This window comes from Oryzias latipes, chromosome 15 (genome assembly GCF_053564925.1).
Source record: "Oryzias latipes strain Hd-rR chromosome 15, Olatipes_Hd-rR_3.1".
NCBI lineage: Eukaryota > Metazoa > Chordata > Actinopteri > Beloniformes > Adrianichthyidae > Oryzias > Oryzias latipes.
The window spans coordinates 5,600,506-5,626,332 of NC_136251.1; the positions used below are offsets into that span (position 1 = coordinate 5,600,506).

A 25,827-nucleotide genomic window follows, 5' to 3' on the forward strand; every position below is an offset into this window, starting at 1 on the left:
ACTGCTGTTGACAAACACTCTCCATCAACCTCACTGAGCTCCAGCTGTTTTAAGGAGGAATGAGCAAAAATTTCAGTCTGTGGATGTGCAAAACGGAGAGACAAACCCCCAGAGACACACAGCTGGAACCACAGCAACAGCTATAAAGTTTTAACTTAGGGGGCTGAATCATTTTGCACAACCAATATTTCAGTTTTTTATTTGTTAAAGTCTGAAATATAAAATTTTGTTCCACTTCATGATTGTGTCCACTTGTTGTTGATTCTTCACAAAAAATTACAGTTTTATGTCTTTATGTTTGCAGCCTGAAATGTGGCAATAGGTTGAAAACTTCAAGGGGGCCGAATACTTTCACAAGGCACTGTAAATGGTAATTGCATTAATCAATCGTCTAAATCACCTTTTGAGTCGAGGTACACATTTTTACTTGATAAAAATCCGGCAGCACACCAGCAACCAAAACTTTAAATAATATAGTCAGTATTGAGGTACAGACCCTCCATGGTTTGTTTGTAATTGAGGTACAAAAGCTTCAGGTTGCAGTCGAAAATGTGCCCATGCAGTCGTTTTTCCCTCCAGTTTATTAGAATGTAGCCTCATCAAAACAATATTATATCTAAGCTGTGATTTATCATCATTTTTTTTAAATGTTTTTCTTTTTTATATTATCACAGCATGCTTGACACATTTTACACAAAAAAACCCAACATTATCTTCATGCCTATAAGTTTAATTGTAACAACATAAAAACGTGAACAGAGTGAAGTTTTTTTAGTTTCTCCAGACAACTTACAAGAATATAACTTAAACGTTTTAGTCTTGAGTGAATAAGTTGTTTCAAACTAGTTTAAATATGTCTGTTAGTCACTTGACCTTAATGCTGTTTTTATTATTTTGTTCTTAATCATTTTTAAACTGAACTTCAAAATGTTCACGTTATTTAAGTCTTAAATTAAATTTGTCCTTCAATCCAGTCATTATTAAACCAGTTCTTATTTTATAAAGATGATTTGGAGCAAACACTGGAATCTCTGACTGTATTTCCTTTGTTCTCCAACACAAACCTTGAAAGCAGAAGGAAACTGAAATAGATGACTTTATTAATCCCACATTGGGGAAATCTCATTTATCTGTGGCAGCAAAAACGACATTCAGAATGAATCTATATAATATAACATCAAAAAAGGACATCAAAACTGACATTCATATTAAATTATTAAAAAAATATTTTTAAAATTATTAATACAATTATTATGAAAATTATCAAAAATAAGATTTGTATTAAATAAATATAAAATAAATAAATACAGCTGCAAAAGTTTAAAAAACATGTGGTCAACTGTAAAAAACATGTAAAAAAAAAAAAGTGGCACATTTGATTCTCCTGAAATTCTGATGGAAAATATTTAACCAAAAACTCCACTCTTCTTCTGCAGAACTTTTGGGGCATTTTTAGGGAGAATGGGGTATCAATCAAGGCCTTGGTGGCTGTGCTTTCTTTCTATGTGTTGGGGGCTAAAGCCAGAGCTGCCAACACACAGAACAGAGTGGGTGGACTGTATGCTGCCTCACTCTACCTGCTGCTATTGAAAATCCCAGGTAAGGGAACCTTAAGGTTTCTTCAAATGCAGCATAACTCTGTGGTTAAAAGCATATTTTAACTGAGACTTGGTCCTGTTGTTTATTTGTTATTATTTTTTGCTTAAAGGAAGCATTGCCAACCAAGTCTTTCATGAAGTTTTGTTGGACACCTGCTCTGACCTGACCTCACACTGCTGGCCTCAAGACTCTGGAAAAAAGCGCAAAAAGGATGGGATGAAAAATCCTCAAGGCGAGGGGAAACGAGCCAAAGCCCAGAAGAAAAAGCCTCCACAGGTACAGAGCCCCTTCAGGACAGTAGAGACAACGACATTAGTACTGAAGAAACCTTTTACTTTGGCCTGTTTGTGTATTGATGACAAAAATGCTGTGGATGTGAGATTCTGTATGCAACCTTTAACCTCTGAAGACCTGGCGTTCACATGTGTGGACATCACATTTTGGGTTATATTACTACAGTCATCTATTGACAGTAGGTTATTTATTATTTAATGAAGGCCCTGTTACCGCATGTGTAGAGAGTTAACTCAAACATTATCTCTAATCTTCAGAAGTTATTACAAAAGTTTAGGTTTAGAAACAAAAGACACCTCCAGTGTTTAATGCAAACTAATACAATATAAATGAGGTTGGATCAAAAAGGTAAATCAAGAAAACAGCGTTAAAAGACAGCTCCGCCTCAGTGACAAAAGGCTGGTTCCGCTTCAATGAGAAGACATAAAAAGGATGGCTCCGCCCCATCACAAATGTCTAGACTCGTATTACAGGGGGGTCAAACTCAGTCGCACAGGGGCCTAAATTAAAAACATGCTTTAGGTTTTGGGCTGAACAAGATAAACATTTACTGATCACAAAAAGCTAAACTTTTAAACCTTTAAAACATTTAATACTGAAAAATGAACTTTTTGAACATAAATATGAATAAAAACATGAACTCTAATCCAGAATAACTCAAGTTAAAGCTTAAATAACGTATAATATTTTGCTCTCCATCAAAATGTATTCTGTACAAATTATACAAATATGGAGATGCCGCAGAAACAAAACAAACAAAGCCTGAAAATATTAATAATAAGAAATAAAAAATCATGTCTTTCCATTTTCTTTGCTCTTTTATCATTTGTTAGAGTTGGACTTCTGCATCATTTTTAGCAATACTTTCTTGGTGTGCGACGTCCTGTGTGTCTTTGTAAAACAATTCGAAGCGATTGGATCTAAAAAAACAAACAAACGTATTGTGAATATCATTTTTGGGTTTTATAAAACATTACAAACTAAATCATAGAACTCATCAGTGGGATTACTCCAAAAATATTTGGCATTTCCCTAATTTTGTCCAACACTAACAATAGAAATCCTCCAAAAAACCTCCATCCATTCATAAAAAAATGATCTATAGTTTATTTATGATCTCATAAAGTGCAGCTGTTTTTCTGCATTACCTGCTGTCTTTGTCAAATACTGACACCAACTAAACAACAGAAAAGACGCGTAATAACAATATCTACAATAGTTGGTAAATAATGACATTATCAAAATGTAGGCTGCGCTCCTCACAGATGCGCCCACCACCCTTCCCCTCCCCTCCCGTTCTTTCTGACGTACGCGGCTCCGTCTCTATGGCGGGAGCGCGCAGCTGTGGCCTAGAGTTGATTTTTAGACTGAAAGACTCCCAGTTACCTGATAGCGTGATTCATCCAGCCACCGGTGAATTGCTCCCCCCTCTCGAATTTTTTGACTTGGTATGTTCCATAGTCTATCTCAAAGAGGCGTGGGCCGCAAGTGTCTTGCAGCAGAGGGCGGTGGTCACGTGCACGTTAGGTCCGCTGTGTCGGAGCGGGGAATTGTGGGAAATAATCCCCATTGCCTGCTTTGGTCGAAATTGGGTTGAGCACGGGTTTTTCTTCTGCCTGAGTGCCTTTTCATGTGGCTGTTTTACGTTGTTTCACTCTTAGTTATTTCATCTTTTTATTTATTTTATTTTATTTTTTGCACCATAAGTGTGGAGATGGGAGTGGATGAAGATATGGGTGTGATGTTAAGTGTCTGATGTGTCAAAATAAAAGCGCTAAGTGCCGACTGTAGCAGGCATGTAAAAATAAAAGCCAGAGTCTCCTCTTTGACGTAGCTATTTCCCTATGTGTTACACTGTCGGCACAGAAAATGCTGCCCCATATGATGTGCCGCCCTGGGCCACCGCCCACCTCGCCCATATCAAAAACCGCCACTGGTCAGTGGTGGGACTTCTCACATTTTACGCAATATGTTGTGATGTTTAGAAAGAAAAATGACCTAAATGATTATATAGCTGATGTATTGCATTTTGGACAGGTCTTTGTAATGTTTCATTTATCGAAAAGATTTTTTGTTGTTAGATGGAAATGGATGAAGCTGAGGAACAGGACGAGGAGGAGGAGGATATTTATTTCTCAAACGAAGATCTGATGAAGATCAGAGAAGCAGCCGTTTTTCTGGTCCACAGCCTTCTGAGGCTCCTCCAAACATTTCCACTCAAAGACCGGCCAGAAACCGCCAGCAGCTTCACGCAGGTAATTCTGGTCCCCACCCCCCCGGTTCTTCAGACCACACAGCAGCGTGAGTAGATCAAATCCTCTGGTCTTTGCAGATCTTCTGTAAGCTGCTTCACATTGAACCTGTCCTTGGTGAGATTACCTTTGCTGCTCCACGGTGAGTTTTCTTACGCCACTCTCTGATATGTGGAAGAAATGATCCATGAAAGCAGCCTGATCTTCTTGCCTGTGCAGAGACATGACTGAAATGAGGAGCATTCCAGAGATGGCTTTCTATGGGCTTGAGCTGCTCTGCTTAGCAAAACATGGAGACCAGAAAGAAGTAAGGTCCAGTTACCTCTGTTTCTGGTCAGTTTGTAAACGCTCTGTCTGTTTAATATCTGTATTCTTTAGATAAGTTTACAGGCTTACAGGTGATCTGATTCGATTACTAAAGAAAGACCATCAATTCACAAATCAAACCACAATTATTACTATTTAATATATTGTTTGGTCACAGTCTTGTCTTGTAATTGGATATAATAAAATAAAAATCGTCATGCTTTATACCTTTTTGTTTAGGAGAGATCAGAATTAAAAAATAACTGATGAAAAGGCAAAGATTTTAAAAAGAAATATTTGCCACTTTAAACAATGTTGCACTCAAAAGGTTTTCTGTTAACTTCAGCAGCAAACGAATAAGAAACGTCACTGCTGAAAACAAAAAAAATCTTCTTCACAGTGTTTCCAACAACAGTTCAATCAAATTGGAACAATAGAAAACGCTGTCCTTAAACTGACAACAGTTTTTCCAACAGACAGATTCTATAAACTCACTGGGGGGGCTGGCATTGACATTGTGTGGGTTTTTAAATAAAATATTAGTAATTTCCCACAGTACACCTGACCATCCCCCGCAGCACACTGGTTACAAAACACTGGTCTACTTAACCCTTGTGCTATCCTAGGCACTTTAACATTGGGAGTTGGGTCATCTAGACCCACTAGACAGTGCTCTGAACCTTTTTTCTTCAATGATTTGTGATCTTCACTGGTGTCCATGGATTACATGAAATCTTTCCACCTTTATCCACCTTTGTCATGGTAGGGAGAACACGTCAATGGAAGGGGGGGGTCATCTAAGATAGCACAAGGGTTAAGTGGGATTTAGCATGTTTTGTGTTTCTACGATAAAACTGTGAGGCCAAGTTTTCAGAAGCAGATGTTTTCCAGAAACTCTCCTTCCTAACTTAACACAGACAGGCATTCAGCCTCGCATAGAAAACGGTCTTAAATGAATCAATCAAATCAAAAAACCTTTTTGGGAAAGAGGGGTGATTAACCACGTCACTAGTGAGGACACGTCATTGCAAAAAAGATTTGTTAATCATAAATGGCGTAATGTCTGATGTTGATGAGAATGAATGAAAAAACGAGGTTTTGTGTTGCAAAATTGTACATCATAAATGATACATAACAGAAAGAAAGGTTTCAGTTTAATGCAGTAAACATCAGAGGAGCTGCAGATGTGTAATCTTATGTTTGCAATGAGGGTTTTTGTGTTTCCTACCAAAAATGCTAACCTTTGTTCTCCTTTTATTCTTACAAAATTTGGTGAATGCAATTTAAATAATTTGTGGTATCCTGACTTCATGTTAAAATGGAAGTTGTGGCATATTTAGGGCATGGATTGATCATGATAACACAATGTTCTTTGTGTAGTCTTTGCGCAGCGTCTTCCATCAGCTGCTCTATGCCATACTGATGATGAATAAAGAGAGTCGAGGGAAACCGGTCCTCCGTGTTCTCAGTCGGAGTGTTTTGGCAATCAGGGATTATGCCATTCAGTTTGTAAGGTGAGAGGTTTGAATTTTTGCTTTGTCTTTGCTTTTAGTATGGTTGGTGTGTGCGCGTGTGACTGGTGGGTAGGACATGGGGTTCCTGGAATAGTTGCAGTAGTATTGGAATTGTTTTATTTACCAAGTGTTTCTTAAATGTTAGAGTAAAATAAATCTATTTAAAGTGATGTCATCTGATGTCCATTAGTTATACTCTTGTTTTTTTACATTCAAGCAACAGTCCTGTAAATCTGAACCTTCATTCTGAAATATATTCCTATGACCACTAGAGGGCAGCGTCTCAATGAAAAAACGTCAGTTTTCTTAAGGAAATTCTTTCAGATGTGAAACATTTTTTACACCAGATCTTTACCACAATCAACTCAACAGCTCAATTGAAACCCTAAACTATTAGACACAGTTTGACTTCATTATTTTTATCTCCTAGAATGCATTTTTCCCTTCCTCCTTGGCAATGTTTTATTTTCCTTCTCTCACGCTTTCTTTCTAGGCCATTGACTGTATAAGAGAACTGGACTGAGTGACCCCCCCCCCCCTCCCCCTAGCATTCCAAACAGGAAGTACCTGCTGGCTTCAAGAAACCAAAATCCCATAGACTTCTATAGAGAAATAAACTGCTTTTACTCCGGTTATTCTAACTTTCTTGGTCTGATACTTTTTTTAAGCATATTTTTGGATTTTTTGTTTTCTGTTTTGCAAGTCTGAATGAGTATAAACTGACCAGTCAGATACTTCAATAAAAGTAAGTTGACAGATTCTCCCGCTTTCACGTGGTAGGGGTGTGGCCCTCCAACAAGTTCACTCCTGATTGGAGAGGGTGGTCACCATAGAACACGGACTCAGTCCGACTTGGATGTTGTCTGGTTCCAATGAGGTGGCATCCAAGAAATGGCAAATGAATTGACTTGGTTTGGTTGGAGCCAGAAGTAAACCATTTTCAATGAGTGACGTCACACTAGTTTCAGTCCAGTTCTCACATATAGTCAGTGTGCTAGCCTAATGCTCATCTGTTTATTTATACCCGTATCTATGCATCCATTCCCTCTATCTGTTTCTCCTGTTTTCATAGCTCTTTTGTATTTTCCATCCATCTTCTATATGCACCGTTCAGGGTCACAGGGATGCTGGAGCCTTTCCACATCTCCTGAAAGGTGCAGCTGGACTTCATCTTAGGCCATTTATTAGTCCATCACACACAGACAACAGACAATTTAGAGGCATCAACAAACCTATGAAGTGTGCTTTTGCAGCGCCACCAAAGTTAGCAGCGTGTGTGCGCTTCCTTTCTATTATTTCTACAGGATGTCTTTGACGTTTGAACTGTTGAATGTGATTCCAGTCATTTGGTGGAGGAGCAGAGGGAGCTGGCGAAACCTTTCCTGGAGATTCTGCTGCAGCACATCTGCTTCCAGGTCAGTCATGAAGACGTTGGATCAGCTGAGCTGGCAACAGCTCTTTTCACAGGATTCTGCTGTGTCGGCATGTAGATGGTGGAGAAAAGCGAGTACCGAAGCCACGGAGCCCAGGCTGTGGGAATGCTGACATCTCAGATGGAAAATGCAGATTACAGCCGCTTCATTAAATGGCTGTTTAATTTCTCCAGACAACCAAAGGTAAGTGTACAAATGGCTAAATATTATGACATATTTCTGCTCCATGCAGGAAAACTTTGGTCTCTAGCATTTCTGTATTTACAGCACTGTTTTATTATTTTAAATGAAGTTCAGGAAAGACTTCATGATGTAGTGTCCTGCTATTTCACATTGACAGTTGGAACTCAATAGTCATAATATGTTTTTGCAAAGGGGCCTTTTATTTTTACTAGATGGAAAACAGCTGATTTTTAAGGTGATCTTTGGGGGCTGACACTTAAAAAGAATTTAAACCTTTCCAGAAGATTTTAGGACTGACAGGAACTATTTCTGAGTGTTTCTTTAATCAAGTTGTTGTGAATCGGGAGCAGATGAAAAATATCATATTTGTGACGTACAAAATACGCTGAGTGGGTCACAGCTCCCAGCTCCTCTCTATTCTGATGCATCCCCTGGTGAATTGATGTAAACAGAGAGCTCTCAGCAATGGGGAGGGGAAGGGGTGTACAGTTTCTCCATGCCATTGGTCCCACCCAAAACTCGGAGGTGAATTTCTTGTGAACTACTGCTGCACTGCAGTAACTGTCCTAGAAAACACAGGTTTTTTTTTATTTGTGCTAAAAACGGCATAATCAGAATTCAAAGCCCACTGGGAATGATCTTCAGAAGATGATGGAGTGAGACTTTTCTTAGTCTGGTCTCATCACCAGCTGCCGCTAGAACCTCAGTGCTGACTTGTTGCCCTGCTGTCGGCAGATGGTCCATCGACTGTTCTCCGTGGACGTGGTCATGGCTTTGCTGGAGCAGACAGAGAGGCGGCTGGAGGAATCTCAGGATCCGGAGCTTGCCATCTTTCTGCCACAGAGGTTTTTGATCCAGGATCTGCTGTTTGCTCGAAGGATGGATGATTCTCCCACCGTCCAAGGCCACGCCCTTTCTTGCCTGGCTCAGTGTTTGGAGCTGCCCTCCCTCAATGTCACCAGGGCCGTCCACAACCTCTTCTCTGGCAGTAAGAGCATACTTACAAGCTTATAACCATGGGCATAAACTAGAATAACATCATTTGATGCTTTCAATACAAAAATAATTTAACAGTGACTCATCCTCGTAGAATTAAATCTAGATAAAAATGTTCAAATAAATGGAGGCAAAGTATTGAGTATGAATATAATAAATATTTTTTCATGAATTTTATTGAACTGTTCCCTGAAACTGACGTAAGACAATAAAATTAGGGGTGTGTATTGGCGATACGATACGTAACCCGATGTTGAACAGGGAAAAACCCCCCACCAGATAGCTTTATACGATACTGGCAGCAACGTGGCAGTGAGTTTCGTGACAAGACGAGCCCTGTGCTTTTATTTTGACACGCTTAACAGTTGACATCGCACAGGTCTCATCATCCTCTCCCTTTCCCACACTCTCATGGCGCAAAAAACAAGTACTGTCAATTAAATATAGCTTTCTTTTTTAAAAGTGGAAGGCTCCTCTTCCGTCTCCTGGCTGGGCCTTTTCCCCTCGGCAAAGAAACTTTCCAGAGACGTTTGTTTTTTTACTAATTTTACTAGCTGCTGGGTTTTATTTTACCAGTAACTTATACTTATCACGTGACCGAGAATAGCGCCTTGGAATGCGTCAAAAATGACATGGACTGATGTAACAGTAATGCAAGTTATTTATTCTTTCTGTGTGGCCCGGTACCAAATGACTCACGGACCGGTACTGGTCCGCGGCCCGGGGGTTGGGGACCACTGTTGTAGAGGGCAAATAAACTATTATAATAAACTTTAATAATAATAAACTTTATTTGTACAGTTCCTTTCAAAATAAAAATCACATAGTGCTTCACAGTAAAACACGGTTATTACGATATATTGGCGAAACTATTTTTTCCAACACCCCTAAATAAAATGATTTATTGAAGGATATTTAAACATTTGGAGTTTGTTTAGTATTCATCAACACTACAAAATCTTATACCTAATGCTATTCAACCTGTAAGGCAGACTTGGGCGCCTTTTCAATGCTTTTTTTCATGTGGTTTTCCATATGTTTGTGGTTTGTTGTACAGAGTACTTGGACAAACTTAAATAACATTATCATTGTTTTGTTGTCTTCATCCATTGACTAAAGCAGACTTTTATCTTCTATTTTCAGCTGGGACTCAGACGGTGCTGGACAGTGAACTCGCAGGAGGTTTGGGTTCCTTTTGCTTTTTCTTTGTTGCATCGAGGCTTGTTTGAAATTCACTTCACAGCCAAAAAAAAAAGTCAAAACTCTCTGAAGAATCTCAAATCGCTAAAAACATTTGGTACTCCAATCAAGTAAGCCTCTAGTTTATTTGTTTTCATTTAAAAGCAAAGTGCCAACAGATAATAAAACTGAGCCTATTAAATCACACATGATACATAAAAGTTGGCAAGTAATACAAGTTTTCCCATGTCTGAACAGGATCAAGCAGGAGCTATAATAGATAGATAGATAGATGTAGGATCCTCGCACTACTCTCATTTAATGATTAGTGTTCAGGTCTGATGATTTAAAAAAAAAAAGACTGCAGATGTAATATCGACATGTAGGCGGAGCTCCTTTTAGTTCGGATGAGTTGAGAGGCTTGTTGCTATTTGAAAATACAACACGCCATTAATTCATTTATTTTTTAATCGGTCATTAATCTCTGGGTTTATCATAGCGGCTGGGTAGCTCGGTTGGTAAGGTGAGAGGCTAACATGCAGGAATCCTGGGGCAATTACCATATCAATGGTGAGCAGTTAACATCACCCATTCATTGGAGTGGGTCTTTAACAAATGCAGCACCGATGTCAAGACCTCAGTGAAGCTTTATGTCAAGGCCCAGGCTGCTGTTGCTCCTGTTCTAGTAACTGTTGCTGCAAATGGGATTGTGTTGCAGTACCTTCGTGCACGCAGAGCAGCATGAAAAGCCTGCCTTTCAGGACGGTGGAGATCAGCTGTGTTGACGGCTCAGGCTCTGAAGGTGAGATTCTAGCACGTGCAAAGGCTCCGTCAACACTCCTGTGGCTCTCTGTCGACCATCTTGTAATAAAAGACTCTTTCCATGTTTTGTAGCGGCAAAGGCAAACCTGGCTCTTCTTCTTCGCCGTGTAAAGGACTCAAAGACAAATGTCAGGAAGGCAGCGCTGCAGGTGCTTTACTGTTTTTGTTTTGAAATAAAGGAAACTAAAGGTCCACCCTGGTCATCAAAGACCACACCCATGACTGTTTTCCAGCTTTCCCTGTTCCGCTAGCTGCTGCTGAGCTGACTGCAGGGATTCCACAGTCTGGTCATCATCATCATCATCAGCAAGCGGTGCAGGGAGAGCTAGAAAACAGCTGGGTTTGGGTTTTTGATGACCAGGGTTGGTCAGCCAGAAGTGATCATTTCACCCTATAGAACCTTTCTGGACTGACCTTCTTATGTGTTCCTCTGACTACGGTCTTAGGCCCTGCTAGGTCTCCTGAAGCATGGTGTAATTCCCCCAACCTGGGAGAATCTGGAGACTCTGTCAGAGCGCACCAGAGACCCAGCTGTGTCTGTGAGGAAGAAGGCTTTACAGTGTGTTGGAGAGCTGCTCAGTGTGAGTGATACCCAAAAGAAAACCACTTTAAAAACCCTCAAACTTGTACAATAACAGATTAAAACGGTAACTGTGTAAAATCCAATTCTCCTGCCAATGGCCTCTTTGTTTAGTATTTTCTTTGTAAAATGGGTAAAGAGAGATAGACTATCCAAAATTTGTATGCATGTAATGCTGCATTCACATTTCAATGTTAAGTCAACGTACGGACGCGATCTGAGGTCCTGCGGCGCGACTTGGGCGTCAGACGCGGCAAGGTTGGCAAGACAAGGTTTGGGCACGTGGCGTTTTTAGTGACTCGATCAAAGGGTAGAAAAATAAATCCAGTGTGGCCGCTCAATGCGAGGGTTTGTGTCATGAACTTCCATCCATTTTCTTTACCCGCTGGTCTGCGGGGTAGCTGGAGGCTGTGCCGGTTACTGTTGGGCGAAGGCGGGATACACCCTGGACAGGTCGCCCCGCCTCCCCCCTGGAAAGGCTGACTGGAATTAAGTTATGCAACAGTTTTTGCGCGAGGGATGTATAAATGGAAATGCAGTCCCCTCTTTGCTTTTTCTCTTTAACGATGTCACAGAATGAGCGGCGTTGGAGTACAAAAGGAAAAAGCATTTTGGAGGATTGTTAATTTTATTTTTTAAGTCAACAAATGCAGCTTTATTGTGAAAATGAAAAAGCATTTCTGGTATTGACTTATTATGAGACACAAATAATTCCATAGAAAATATGCATTTGAACTAGTTAAACTAGTTGGAGTATTAAAAATCTTCAAAAAGTTACTCAAATAAATGTAACTTGTTACTGCCCATCTCTGGAAATGGGAATAAAAACCTGTTGCCATTGGATGTCCTGTCACTACCAGGCCAAAGCCGAGTGCAGCACGGTCCAGAAGGCATGGCTGCAGGGCGTGCTGCCGGCTGTGGTGGACTCTGAGAGCTCGGTGCAGGAGAAGGCCTTGGACGCTCTGGAACAAGTGCTGCTTAGTCAAGTCAAACTGTACAATGGCGGCCATCACATGGACACAGATCAGAGGCTTACATGGGATCTGCTAGGCTTGTTGTCACATGAATGCAGAAACCTGAGGTAAGAACTGACCAGAACCGGTCTTTTTACTAAGCTAAATCCATTTTCTGTAGTTACAACTACTGTGATGCTCCACTGGTCGATCTCACCATGTTAATTCCCTTGGCAGTACTCTACAACATTGGTCCCCAAACCCTGAGCCGTGGGCCTAATCGGTCCATAGAACAGTTGGGACCGGGCAGCAGAGGGGAAAGAAAACATTCTACACCCTTTTTATTTAAAATCTGATTTTGAAGTTTTATTTTAAAAAGCTGCTGGATTCTCTCCACCACATCTGACACAATCTTGACGGACATCAAGCCGCTCTGTCATGCGTTAAAAAATACAACCATTACGTTCTAAAAGTGGCTGTTCCGGTGCTATATCATGCTATATTAACCCACTAGCAAAGTTAACAAAGACAAACGTATTTGAAAAGTTTCTTTTGGCAGAAAAGATGCAAAGAGGAAACAGAAGAAGAGCCTTTAATTTCAAAATAAGAGAACTGCATTTAACAGAAAAAACAGTCTTTCCTCCAAATATGGATTTATTACAGCCGTTGTTCCCACACACTATAATATTAATGTCTAATGATAATAATAATTATTATTATTATAATTATTATTATAATAATTAATGTCTAATGTTACCAGAAAGCTGCTAATAAAGTATTTGAAATGGTAGATTCACATTTATTAATACTTTTACAAAATGGCTGTTTTTGTGACCTATTTATTTTTTTAAATGTATTTATCCGTCTCATCATAAAAGTCAGACCCCCCCCCCCCATTTCTTTTTATTAATTTTTTTTCTTTTTCTTTATGAAGGTTATGGGTTAAAGGAAAATCTGTGGCACTTTACTGGCTGCCTTAAAAGAATCATCTTAAAGCCCCAGTCTGATCTTTTGATCCATTTTAAGATTGTTCCCAGTCTGTTTTTATTTTATTTTATTTAGGTTTTTTGTTTCATTTTTATATGGAATTAAAAAAAACCTGTAATTTTCTATAACATAGTTTTTGCAGAGCGTAGGAGTTTATCAAAAATGTTCCCTTTGAGATGTGGGCGGGACTGTTGGTGTTGACTGAGCCCGCCTTCATTTCCCATGATCCTTCTGTTTACACTCACACTCCTGCTAGCTTACAGCCCCCCGCACACCTCACAATTATCTTTAGCAGTGCAACAAAAATGGTGGTCAACATCAGATCTATCCAGCCGTCCAGTTCTGATCCAGATTCCAGCTCAGACCCGGAAAATAAAGAAGTTCATGGATCTATGTGTCTGACAGTGGATGATCAGAATGGAGCAGAGCAGGGGGACTGTGACTTGCAGGTTGCAGCTTTTCCATAACCACAAGCTTTCTACAACTACGTTTTTTCATCTACACCTTATTTCAGAACAATGTGAATGAAGAAATGCATTTGTGAGCTTAATTTTCTTTACATATGTCCTCCACTATGAGAAAAATCCTATATGTTAAAATCCCCATTAACAGCAGAGTGGGTCCTTCAATGATCTGTATCAACCACAGCAAACGGGCTGTGGTTTGACCAAAAGCAAAGCTATATAGACCTCAATTTAATGTGAGTGTGTCTTTACGATCACATCAGTCTATTTGCCAGAGAAAAGGAGATGGAGACTAATTGTAACATTTCTTTTGTTCCAGCCGTTATTTTAGCAGAGCCTTCACCATTTGGTCGAAGCAGAACAAGTTCACGCCGGCTTTCATCACAAACCTGATGTCACACTTTAAGGCCGATCATGCTGCAGGGGCCTGGCTGCTGCTTTCCAAGGTCGCCACTTCATGTCCCAAAGTCCCATGTGGCAAAATCCTGGACTCGTGGGACGCATCGATCAGGCGAGCACGAGTTTTACCTGAATCATTTCCAGACATTTTGGTACTGGTCATTTTTGATGATCCAATTGTGTTTGTTTAATTACCCAAAAATCTACTTTATATTCTTGCAGATCAAGAGATGTCGACGTGACAACCTTCTGTCACATTCTATCTGTTATGGGAGACGTTGCAGTTCATTTAAATGATGATACCAAGAACAGGATAGTTGGTAAATGATTGTGGAAAGGCGATAGACTTCACTAGAAGAAGCTGGAGAATGATGACCCTCCCTCACTTTTCTTCTTTCAGAGGATCTAATGTCTTTGTTGAAGAGTTTCACTTTGTCTCTTGAGTTGATCAGCACAGCCGTGCAGACTCTTTATCAGCTTGGCTGTCAGGAGAACATCAAAGAGACCCAGGTTTGGAAAGAAACCTTGTTTTAAAAAATATGTATTCGTTTTTGTTTACTTGTCGAACAAGAAGTGCGAGTAGCCAAAAGTGAGGGTCTTTCTCATCATACTTGGCTTGTTGTCCAAGTTAAAAATGAGAGTCCAGAGTCCAACTAGACAGGAAATATCATCCATTCATTTTTCAAACCCAATGAAGCCCTGTAAGGGACACGGGGTTGCTGGAGCCCATACCAGTTATTGTTGGGCAAAGGTGGGGTACTGAATAGGTTGCTGGTCTGTCACACAATCACTCACATTCACACCGAATCTCTAGTGGCATTCTGAAGTGGTTTTTCTGCATCGAGCCTAGCTGGTTCTGTGGGAGGAGGCACAGCCACCAGGTCCCTGCCTGCAAGCCCAAAAACATAATCATACAAGAACATATTCTCTTGACAAGAATCACTTTGGCTCTCAACCACCCAACCACAGTAAGATGACAGATAGATCATGGAGAGATTGAGTTGTTACCAAGTGTTTGTGTCACTAGTTTGGTGGGTCTGTTGTGGTAGGCATCTGTCTCCCCCTTGCGTTGTGACTCGTGTGTGTGTGTGTGTGTGTGGATGTTGTGCATTATGTTCATCTGAGTTGTGTTTGTGTCCATCTGTGTCTTTGATGTTATCCTCACATTATCACAACACTCTAAGCTCATATTCTGTTATCTGTTTTTTTAAGTTTCATGGAGTTTAACATTTCTTTCATATCAAAAATGTTTACTTCGTTTTTTGTCAAACTGTTAAACGTTTTGCATTTGAGGACTTTTTGGGTTTCTTGTCTTCAGGCCTTCCTAAACCAGCACTGTGGCGAGCTCGTGTCTATTTGTGAAGCTTATTTATCCGCTGTCATCCTCAATGAAAATGGAGCCCAGGACCTTGATGAAGAGCTCATGGTGAGCAGGCTTTTCCCTCTTATTCAACCACACTCCTGTCATTGCAAGTTGGTGGTCACTTGTCCCTCACCAAAAATGATTTTTCTTTTTATTTGTTGAATCAAATTACACTCGGATACAAAAGTTCTCATGGGGATCCAAAGCTTCTTTCTAAAAGATACATCAGTCTCTACGTTCTCTGCTGTGGACTTGCGTCCTAGAACAAAAAAGTTCTCAAAGGGTTAACTGAAATATTTGTGGTTCCAAAACAGTTTCTCTGCCCTCACCTTCTTTTCTCCCAAACACACTTAGCAGACACAACCACACCTGGCTGCAGGTGCATAAAGGTGATGGCCTTATGAGGGCATAGGCAATGCATCCATTATTCTACCTGCTAAATGATATCTTCACCTTTTGCTCTAACAACCATGGTCCAGTCAAGTCAAAATAAGTGTGCATGGCTTTAAAAAAATTATTATTTTTAAATATGACTTGAAGTGACTCACTGAAGAGTTAAATTTCTAGAACCGCTCTACCAAAAGAATTTCCTATGACTGCCGTCAACCATATTTTTAACCTTCTGTAATCAGCTGGTCAGAGGGGTTGTACTAGGGCTGGGCGATTAATTGGATTTTTTTAAACGATTTATTTTTTTGGAAAATCTAGATTTTAGTTTCCCAGCTATCTGCTCTCTTGCGTTTCCGTTGTCTGGAGTAAAGTCAGTCCGTCGGTCTCTCTCAGAGCGCAGATGTGGAAACAGCAGCAAGCAGAGAGGAGCTTCTTCCATGAGGCGGAAAAAGAAAACACTAGTGTTAGAGACTTCTGCTAGATGCCTCCTGTAGCTTCAGTTTAAGCTGATGAAGCAGCAGAACATGATGATTTATAACAGGATCTAGAAAGAACTGGAGGAAAAACCTGTTGAAATACAGCAGCAACAGACAGCTGTGTGGTTAGACTACGATACTACGATGCTTAATGCTAGGATGCTAAATGCTATCGAGCTGCTCCGGTTTAAAGTCAGACTATATTTTCACGGAGTGAACTTTAAGACGTGGAGAATAAATGAAACAAAAACCATTCATAAAACATTTATAAAACTTTTTTTTATAAATTTAAGAAGAGACACTTTGTATGGAACTTTATTAGTAGTGCCTTTGTAACATTACAGAGCCGGTGTTGAGCTAGAAACCCCCCCCCACACACACACATACAGCAAAGAACAAAAAACTGTTCATCAATTGTTCAGAGAAATCACCAGGGGGGATAAAAACACAAAATAAAAATATTAAATTATCAAGCTGAGCAAAATGACACGTTTTAATCGCTTTTTTTTGTACTGGGGGAAATGGAATGACATTACAGACCAAAGGTTTGTACACCCCTCATTCAAATGAATGGAAAGGTGTGTCCAAACTTTTGGTCTGTACTGTAAATAAAATCTAATTTGGGCTAGTAAATCAACAAAATTGGGAGCTTTATTTCCAAATTTAGTCTTTTTGTGAATATAAGACTTGGTTAATAAAATCAGAAGATTTATTAAATAAATTGAGATGAAATTGTATTACCATAATTAACAAAACCAAATAAGATATTTTTCCAAGTTAAAGTAAAATGTGTATAAATTTCAGTTTTTATCAGGTTTGTTAATTTATCCCATAGTTTTTCCATGTATCCATATTTTCACGACCATAGGGCGCACCAGGTGTTAAGGCGCGGGCACGTTAACGCCCCTTTCGGACCCTCAGAGCCTCCAGAGGGGTTTGATAAAAGATCCAGTCTCTGTTCTTTAGAGGAAACCTTTTATTTATTTATTTTTGTACCGTTCTCCCTAAACTTTGGAAAAGACTTAATTATATCTATCGCTAATGAAATTCTATCGCTAATATCATTTTTTAATATAACACCTATAGTTTTTCTTTGTAAAATAATGGAATCATTTGCTTTTTATCTACTGGTCATCTTGTCTGGTGAGTCTAAAATGGGATTTTGGTCTCTGGAGTTGTGACTTCAAACTTAGAGCATCAAACCACAAAGAGCAAAATCCCTTTCATGGTTGTTGCTACCAGAAATGCTCTGCTGAGTGCGTTCTAGTATTTCTCTGCTGCTTTGTTCTACAAACATTTTTACAGCTTGGATTTAGTTGAACTTTGTATTAGAGCCAATTTATAAAGAAGAAGTTAACATAAAATAAATTATGTTAAATATATTACATCTTTCGAATGTTTGAAGAAATAAAAGCAGGGGAAAAATGGATTATAATCGAATTTTGAATAAAAAAAAATCCGAGATTTAATTTTTTGGCCATATCGCCCAGCTCTAGGTTTTACACATTTTCAGTCTGTTGGAACATGTAATCTTAAACATTAGCAATTCAAAATGAAAATGAGTCCACCAATGTGCATTTTCCACAGAGGGTCTGTTGACCTGCATGACATCTACTCTACTGGATCAGCTACGAATGACATCTTCTGATTATAGCGGAGATTTGGGAAATGTGTCAGTGAGAGAAAATGTTTAATGGGAGCTAAAGAACACAATTACAGTAGCTACATGGTTATGAAGCGAACCACTGGTTAGAAAAAAGACATTAGAGTAAAATTATCCTGCTTTTCACTCATTACAGCTTGACTATGGCTGTTTGGGTTTTTAATCCAGTGTTTTCCAACCTTCTGTGAGCCAAGGTTCCCCTTTTTTTTGAAAAAGATCACAAGGCCTTAACCAACCAAAACTGGAAATATAATGAGACTCTGTTGTCTGTATCAACAATATACAGTTATTCTTATCAGAATTTAAAAAAATCAAATAAGCAAAAAGAAAGAAGTACTTTATGATTTATCGTAAATGTTTTTTGACCAAATTGGGTGAAGTTGAATAAGTTCCTATGGCACACCTGATGATATCTCTGTAGTGTATTCTGTATTCTGTTCAGTCTTTATTCTGGAAAACATTTTATTTTGTAAAGTTGACCAAATGTGAGCAAAATGTGTTTAGAATTTAACATTTGTAGCTTAAGTAGGAGGGAAAGAACTTTTTACAAATCTGTCAGAATGAGTGATTTTTTTTTTTTTTTAAATATTTGTTTATTTATTATTTGTTTTTAGATAAAGCATCTCCACACTCTGGGTGTGGCATCACTTCAATGTCCGGCTAAAGTGAGCAAGAAGACGGTGCTGGTGGTGGAATCTGTGCTGACAGCACATTCTAACAAACTAACAGGTGAGGGCAGCATTTATCTCAGCAGATGTGGAGTTTAAAAGTCACATGTTCCAGCTGTGTTGAAGGAGTTTTCTTGTGTATTCCTTAATGCTGTTTTGGAAAAAAAAATCTAAAAGAAGAGATGGGTTTTCCATTATACAAAGAGGTCCTAAAAACAATTGGGAAACAAATCCCATATATGGTTTAAATTTTGTTGAATTTGAACAGATTGCCAGGATGATCTGCCAGCTTCACTGCCTCTGTCTCAGTTCAAAGTCAACGCTTTACCCCCCCGAATCAAAGCCCATGGAGTCTTAACTTTAGGTAAAGTCTTCTTCATAAGAACTGCATGCTGCTCTTCGTGTTTCCAATGTTTCATGTTGTGTTTGCGGTCTGTGTGGTTCAGGTAAGCTGTGCCTGCAGCAGGAGGAGCTCGTGCACAAGTATCTGCCAGTGTTTGCCAGAGAGCTGGAGGTCGGCAAAGAGGTTGCTGTGCGCAACAACATCGTGGTGGTCATGTGTGATCTCTGTGTTCGATACACCAACATTGTGGACCACTACATACCTAACATCTCTGCCTGTCTCCGGGACGATGAAGATGTCATCAGGGAGCAGACTCTGATCATGCTCACTAACCTGCTGCAGGTGGGGTTACCTTTGAAACAGTGCTACTCGCAGAGATATTGATATTTACATGAGTGCTTCTCCTGTTTGGTCTGAATTTCAATGAAAAATGTTAGTTTCCTTTGATGCTACTAAGAATGGGAAGAAACACAATTTTTCTACCGTAATTAACAAACATTGAGCATATCGGTGGCGGGTATTCCCACCATTTGCTGCAATGACAGCTCGACAGCGACATGCTCCTCACTAGACTCATGATGTTGTTCTGTGGCACTGCGCTCTTCTACAGGTGCTACATTCAGCTCTTCTCTTGAGGGTGCGGTCTGATCATAAAAAATAAAAATGCGTGGTCACTCCGCTGTGCTCAGCCGTTATGAGGAAAAAAATACAAAAAACAATCTTCACAAAGTGGGTCTTTAAACACAAGCATTTTAAATGTAATTTGGCATTATTGTAGAGCTTTGTTTGACATAAAGTTCTTCATGTTTACCAGTTTGTAAGTTGATCCTTTTCAACTCTTGATGCCGATATTGACAACGATTAAAAGTGACAGTGTAATAGAGTTAAATACAATGTGGTTGAGAGAGAAGGTGGGCGCACCAATCTTTTCTGCTGGTGCACCTAAAGTTAGGCGCACCTGTGCAACCGGTGCAAAAATGTAGTCTAGAGCCCTGCCAGTAGTTCTGTGTCTCGATCATTGACTGTTTAAGAGAACTGGACTGAGTGACCACTCCCCCTGGCAGTGTTGGATACATTACTTCTAAAAAGTAATTGATTACTTTACTTTAGAAACTGGATCAAAATAGTTATTAAATTACTTTACTCATTACTTATTTGAAAAATGAATTCACTACTTCTTACTTGACCAGACATGCAGTCGTGTGCAGCTTAGAGAGAAAAATCAGTAAGAAAGGGTGAATTGAAATAGAAAAAAAAACTCCCGGGAAGGAGTCAGCTCTTGTCTTTCACACCAAGGAGCCGACTTCAGAGTCGTTTTTAGACCCACACAATGTTGACATTGATGCCATAATGAAAAGGTTTTTCTTGTAGAATTATTTGGTTTGGGTCCCAAAAAGTCAGACGCTGAACACGTGTGGAAAACACACAATGAGGTGTGTCTATTACCCTGATACAGTTGTCTTCCGATTAGATTCCGATTTAGAGTTTGGCGTGATTTCCTCAACTTATTGTGAGTAATTTACATTCAAAGTTGTTATTACTCAAGCACCTTCTTCTCTGAAGCCAGTAAATAAAGATGGACACAAAACATGCAACTAAGATGTTGTAAATCTTTTGAATGTTTTCTGCAGATAAAAAAGCATGTTGCTTGTAACAGCTTGTTATAGTAGATGTACATCTAAAATGCTCTTGGGTTTACAGATGTTTTTCAGTGGCAATCTACTGGGAAATCTGTCAGAATGTCCTCAAATGTCTTTGCTCTTTTTAGGAGGAATTCGTTAAATGGAAGGGCTCGTTGTTCTTTCGCTTTATGGCGTCACTTGTTGACCCGGTCCCATCTGTTGCCAGGTATGTGACCTGTCAAGTGAGTGGAAGCTGCAGTGGGTGTGTGGAGTCCACAGTACACTTTTACCATTATTCATGTCTTATATTTCAGGAAAACACTGAAAAGCATGACATTTGTAATATGAGGACAGATATTAAAAATAGCTGTATTATAAATTTCCATTATAAACGAAAAGAAACACGTATTCTATCTGAGAAATATCACACCTTAGAGTATGAAGAGATTGAGACAAGATCCTGTGATGTTTGAGAACATAAGTCAAAAAATGACAGACCAGCATGTTAAAGAGAAGGAAAAAAAACTGGATTTCTGGGAGAAGTCTGGATAAAAAGTGTTTAAGATTCAGTGGGGGACTTGGTGTACCTGTTTCTCATCTACAAGTAAAATGAAGTATTGTGTTCTTTAAAGACTTTACAAGGAAGAGGTAAATGGACCGTAAGAAGAGGTCCAGAGTCTAAAAATACTACGGGGAGTTTTGTTCACAGCCAGGAACAATATTTTACCTGCTGCCTAACATGTTTTATACCATGGTCCAGGTGAATTCTCAATTCTGATTGGCTGCTGGGTGTGCGTTAAAAAGTGATGATACTCTGTGATGATGTACGCCTAAAAAAGAAGTTCTGGTCACATAGCTTAAATGTTCTGTATCACTGCGCTGGCTTCTTTGACAATATTTTTAGCTTCATCATTTGGACAAAAACCAGCGTCTGATGCTTTATTCAACCCATCGTGGCGATTAGAAAATACGTACATCTTTCCTTTGCGCGCTGCACCACGCAACACATAGTTCGCTGCTTGTGACAGAAGCGATCCAAACCAAAAAATAACAAGAATAAAGTACTAAGAACTGATTAAATTTTTTTTTGGGGTATGTGACCATGGTATAAGCGGGCCAACGAAGTGTGCATTATAGAAATTACTTTATATAATGCACACTTCGTCAACCATTAACCCTTACATAATGGATACTTCCTCCTTAATGATGCATCACATGACAGATTTGGGTTTGTAAAGCTAGTACTGGCAAATGGTCTGACTTCTCAGAACAGACAAAACCCTTTGAGATTGTAAAGATGAAGCAGATGTTCATGCAGAGCCTTCAGTCATCAGCAAATCTTTCTGTAACAAAACAAGTTTCACTCAGATGAACCATTGTATTTTCATTACATATTCACTTCATGATTAACCAGAATGTTCCTGTTGTTATTTTTTAGCTTGTGTGAATACTGCCTCGTCCACCTGCTGCTCAAGAAGAACCCCGAAATGTTCAGTCAGCACTTTATTGAGTGCATCTTCCACTTTAACTCCTACCACAAGCACAAGTCCTACAACAAATTCCCTCAAAGTGAGAGGTAGGGTATTCTCACGTCCACATAAAAAGAGCGTATTATTGTGCGTGTAAACTAAGGATGTGAACGTTGGGTCATAACTCTGAAGGTGATTTGAAGTGTTCTTGTAAATCTGCATAGAGAAAAAGTTCGCTTCTCCCTGAAAGGAGCACAGCACCATGAGAAGCGCTTTCGGATCTATCGCTTCCTTTTGGAGCACTTCACAGATGCACAGCGCTTCAACACCACCAACAAGATCAACCAGACGGTTTTAGGTCAGCACGCCTGTTATCCTGAACACCAAAGGGAGCGGTTGTCCATTGGCGTCTTCTTGAGGAGCAGCAGTCACAGTGTCTTTACTTTTTTCCGTCCCAGCATCCTTTGCTGATGAGGACCTGCCTCTGGATGCAGATGGTGCCGAGATTTTATCAGAGACATTTAAAATCTTGAGCCTGAAGGAAATGAAACTTCAGGCTGTAACTGCTGGCGGGACTGCAGGAGAAGAAATAGAGGAGGAGAACATGGCCAAGGCTGTTCTGCAGGCCGCACAGAAGAAAGTGCTGTCACAGGTACGCAGCTCTGGGCAGAAGGCTTTCAAAAGGTCTAGAAGGGGAAATGAAAAAGCCTGTTGATGAATTCCTTTTCCTTCTCAACATCCAATAATCCCAAAACAAGTTTCATTGTACTGTACTGTTAAGAACGTCTAAGTACTCTTAGAGGTATCAATTTGATTACGGTACTTTTTTGTTCAGAATTACATTTGAGATAACCTGATTCATATTATCTTTTTTATTTTGTTTCAAAGGTCCAGAAGAAGGCTTTCATTGAGAACACAATTCCTCTAGTCATCAGCTTAAAGAACTTGCTAGAGCAGAGAAGATCTCCTGTTCTCAAAGACCTCATGGCCTACCTTCAGGTGAGACCAGTACTGGGGAAAGAAAAAACTAGACTCTTTTCATTTGTAGAACTTGCAAGAAGTCAAACTTGACATGTAGGATAAAATGGGACATTACAGTACAGAGCAGAAAAATAATTATATAGTAAAAAAGTAATAGAAGCAATAGGTAACATGTAATTGCATGAAATTTGAACACATGTATTTAACATGCAACACATGTTGTTTTTTGACTCACTCCAATGGTAAGGTGTTTTCTTTTTCTAACATGTTCTTGTGGCATTCTTCTAAGGATGGAGGTCATATATTAAAGGGCCTATATATACCATGCCAAATCAATCTTTGAGCGTACACAAACATCCACTTTCTCCATGGAGCCAGCAGTTCTCTGCTAAAACGTTTTCCTTTTAAATGCACAATATGCACATCCATCTTTGCAAAAGGTTGGATGTTTGTTTTTGTGGGAGAAACGCAGACACGCTGTCGAGGCCAGCTCTAGGATGGTGTCATGAAATGAGCGTCACACTGAGAGAACGGCGGAGCCTAAAATATGGAGTCATTTCTCCTTCGGGTTGGAAAAAAAGTTTGAGAAAATAACTCATAGTTCATAAAGAGCTTCACTCCAAAGGTCCCACCCACAACTCAGAGGCAAGTTTCCAATGAAGTCTGCAGAAACTCTGTCCTAGAAAACAAAGATGTTTGATTTGGGCTCAAATCCCAATGAAAGGCTCACTGGAAACTCTATGAAAGTAGATCAAAAGATGACGGAAGTGCTGAAGTGGGACTTTGTTCTGTTCAGCCTTATTGACTCCCGCATTGATTATTGTAACTCTCTTTTCTGCGGCTGTTGTGTGGAGGGAGGCGATCATCCTCTGATTCCAAGGCTCCAGAAGTGTCCTTGAGCAAGACACTCACATCCACATAGCTGGTAGTTAGAGTTCAGCAGCAGTGCTCAGTGTGTGCATGGGTGAATGTGACTGTAAAGCACTTTAATCACGGTAGAAAAGTGTTATAGAAGCATCCACCATTTATCATTTTTGCTTGGTCTTCCTCAGAAAATCCTCTAGTTGAGAACTCGAGCTGCTTTGATCTTCACCAAAACCCCATTGTAGAAGCTAATCTTTGTTTCTTTTCCTTCCTTTCTATTTCTTAAGTTTGAATCTAACTTTAAAGGCTTCACTTCTCCAGGATCCTGAAGACTCTTCTCAGCATAAAAATGTTTGGAAGATTATTATTAAGCAATGAGATGTTTAAATGTGTTAAAGCTTTGTGATTAAAGACTCTTGTACCATATGAATATTTCATTGTGTTCTGGTGATGCAAGTTTGCGTTGAATCAGCAGAATCTTCTAGATGCTGGTTGGACCCATTTTTAAAGCCTGACTTTTGATATGGAACAGACTGCTCTACAGTCTATTTTCCTTAGTTATTTTGTTACACATGTTTTTCTGTTTGCATCTACACAATCTCATTTTAATGTTCAGGTTATTTGTCTCCTGTAGAGCCAGACCGGGAATGTTCAGCCTTTTGCGTCTCTAAATCTAGTATTTCTATGTATTTTTGTCGAGCCTCTCTGTGGCAGAACAGCGATTTATTCATGTAATTTCCCACAGGTGATGATGCAGGAATACCGCAATGAGGTGAAGGAGTTTTTCTCTGGAGATGAGCAACTGGCTGCTGAAGTGGAATTTGCTCTGAAAACAGCAGAAAAGGAAAAGAAGATGCAGGAACAGATGGAGAACTGCACCCTGAGCGAAGGAGCAGAAGCACAAACTGCACAGGTCAGACTTTATCTCACACAAGAACCAGACGACCAGTGAGGGCAGAGCTCCATCGGTACATTGCTCCCTTGTTCATCGCAGGGATGTGTTCTAAAAATAGCCCATGATAACCGAAATCCACAAAGTAGGATAACAGATGTTTCAAGGCTGTAAAACTCCTCACTACACACTTTTTTTCTCAGACAGGCATGAACATTTTAACTCTTTTCTCTTGCTTAAACTCTCCCAGTTCAAACCTTCATGGAACAAAAAGTCCATTACTGTAGAATGAAAATAAAGATGTGTTAATGTAGGAAACTGAAGACATTCTGGACAGGAGACACGAACCAGAGACCGACTGACGAGGTTTACAGCCAATCGGGTGGAGTATTGCAGTGCAACATCTGAGATTGCAATCTTTATACATTTAATGTATGTAGTACAAATCAATATTGTTCTAAAGTTAATTTTCAGAGTAAAGTGTCACTAAAGCTTCTCATTTTCAAAGTAAAAGTATCGAGTGTTTTATGTTGGTTAAAAAAAGCCACCAGTTCAGTTGGCAAACATGATTTAAATGTACCTGTATATGAAAAATAATATTATAAAAAATGTACATTGAAAAATAAAATAAACCATGATGAATATAGAATTATACCAAAAAAAAATGATCAATTTCCTCTAAAGATGAAAATAAGTCGGTTTCTTTCTAAAAGAACTGGAATTTCTATTGAGGTGTTGCCGTGTCTTCATTTGCTGTCTTCTCGTCATCAATCTACTGGAACTGAAGTCAGCAGATCTTTGGAGAAGATTTTCAGGATTTGCTCTAAAATGATCCAAAACAAGAGGGATGGTTTAGTTTAAGGCTGAAGTCAACCAGGAAGTTGACAGAAAAAAAGTCTGAATGTCATTGTTTAAAGTTTACATACTTTAAAATATACTTTTTCTTTTCAAATCTTTGAGTTTTTATCTGTTTTGTTGGTTTTGTGCTCCTGTTCTAAATCAAGGTATCAGAGATGTGATTAAATACATGTTAGTTTAATTTGAATTCATTTTGTTAAAAGACATGCATACAGCAACCAGTCAGATTTATGGTTGGATATGTGAATCGTTGATCTTGATTGGTGAATTCAATAGA

General features: G+C 39.4%; 1 protein-coding gene across 1 annotated transcript in view; it reads left to right on the forward strand.

Annotated features, from left to right (window-relative positions):
- The window catches only part of ncapd3 (non-SMC condensin II complex, subunit D3), a 34,887-nt gene that overhangs the window by 4,054 nt on the left and 5,006 nt on the right, over nucleotides 1-25,827 (forward strand). The window contains exons 3-29 of the mRNA XM_011484054.3: nucleotides 1,437-1,599; nucleotides 1,709-1,875; nucleotides 3,975-4,148; nucleotides 4,226-4,287; nucleotides 4,365-4,452; nucleotides 5,832-5,965; nucleotides 7,308-7,380; nucleotides 7,456-7,581; nucleotides 8,317-8,569; nucleotides 9,721-9,759; nucleotides 10,475-10,558; nucleotides 10,651-10,727; nucleotides 11,025-11,159; nucleotides 12,019-12,239; nucleotides 13,882-14,073; nucleotides 14,184-14,281; nucleotides 14,362-14,471; nucleotides 15,280-15,387; nucleotides 18,468-18,582; nucleotides 18,790-18,885; nucleotides 18,968-19,206; nucleotides 20,633-20,712; nucleotides 21,925-22,062; nucleotides 22,180-22,313; nucleotides 22,414-22,607; nucleotides 22,844-22,954; nucleotides 24,546-24,713. Of these exons, the coding sequence (XP_011482356.1) occupies nucleotides 1,437-1,599; nucleotides 1,709-1,875; nucleotides 3,975-4,148; nucleotides 4,226-4,287; nucleotides 4,365-4,452; nucleotides 5,832-5,965; nucleotides 7,308-7,380; nucleotides 7,456-7,581; nucleotides 8,317-8,569; nucleotides 9,721-9,759; nucleotides 10,475-10,558; nucleotides 10,651-10,727; nucleotides 11,025-11,159; nucleotides 12,019-12,239; nucleotides 13,882-14,073; nucleotides 14,184-14,281; nucleotides 14,362-14,471; nucleotides 15,280-15,387; nucleotides 18,468-18,582; nucleotides 18,790-18,885; nucleotides 18,968-19,206; nucleotides 20,633-20,712; nucleotides 21,925-22,062; nucleotides 22,180-22,313; nucleotides 22,414-22,607; nucleotides 22,844-22,954; nucleotides 24,546-24,713 (3,579 nt within the window). The remainder of the gene's footprint in view (nucleotides 1-1,436; nucleotides 1,600-1,708; nucleotides 1,876-3,974; nucleotides 4,149-4,225; nucleotides 4,288-4,364; nucleotides 4,453-5,831; nucleotides 5,966-7,307; nucleotides 7,381-7,455; nucleotides 7,582-8,316; nucleotides 8,570-9,720; nucleotides 9,760-10,474; nucleotides 10,559-10,650; nucleotides 10,728-11,024; nucleotides 11,160-12,018; nucleotides 12,240-13,881; nucleotides 14,074-14,183; nucleotides 14,282-14,361; nucleotides 14,472-15,279; nucleotides 15,388-18,467; nucleotides 18,583-18,789; nucleotides 18,886-18,967; nucleotides 19,207-20,632; nucleotides 20,713-21,924; nucleotides 22,063-22,179; nucleotides 22,314-22,413; nucleotides 22,608-22,843; nucleotides 22,955-24,545; nucleotides 24,714-25,827) is intronic.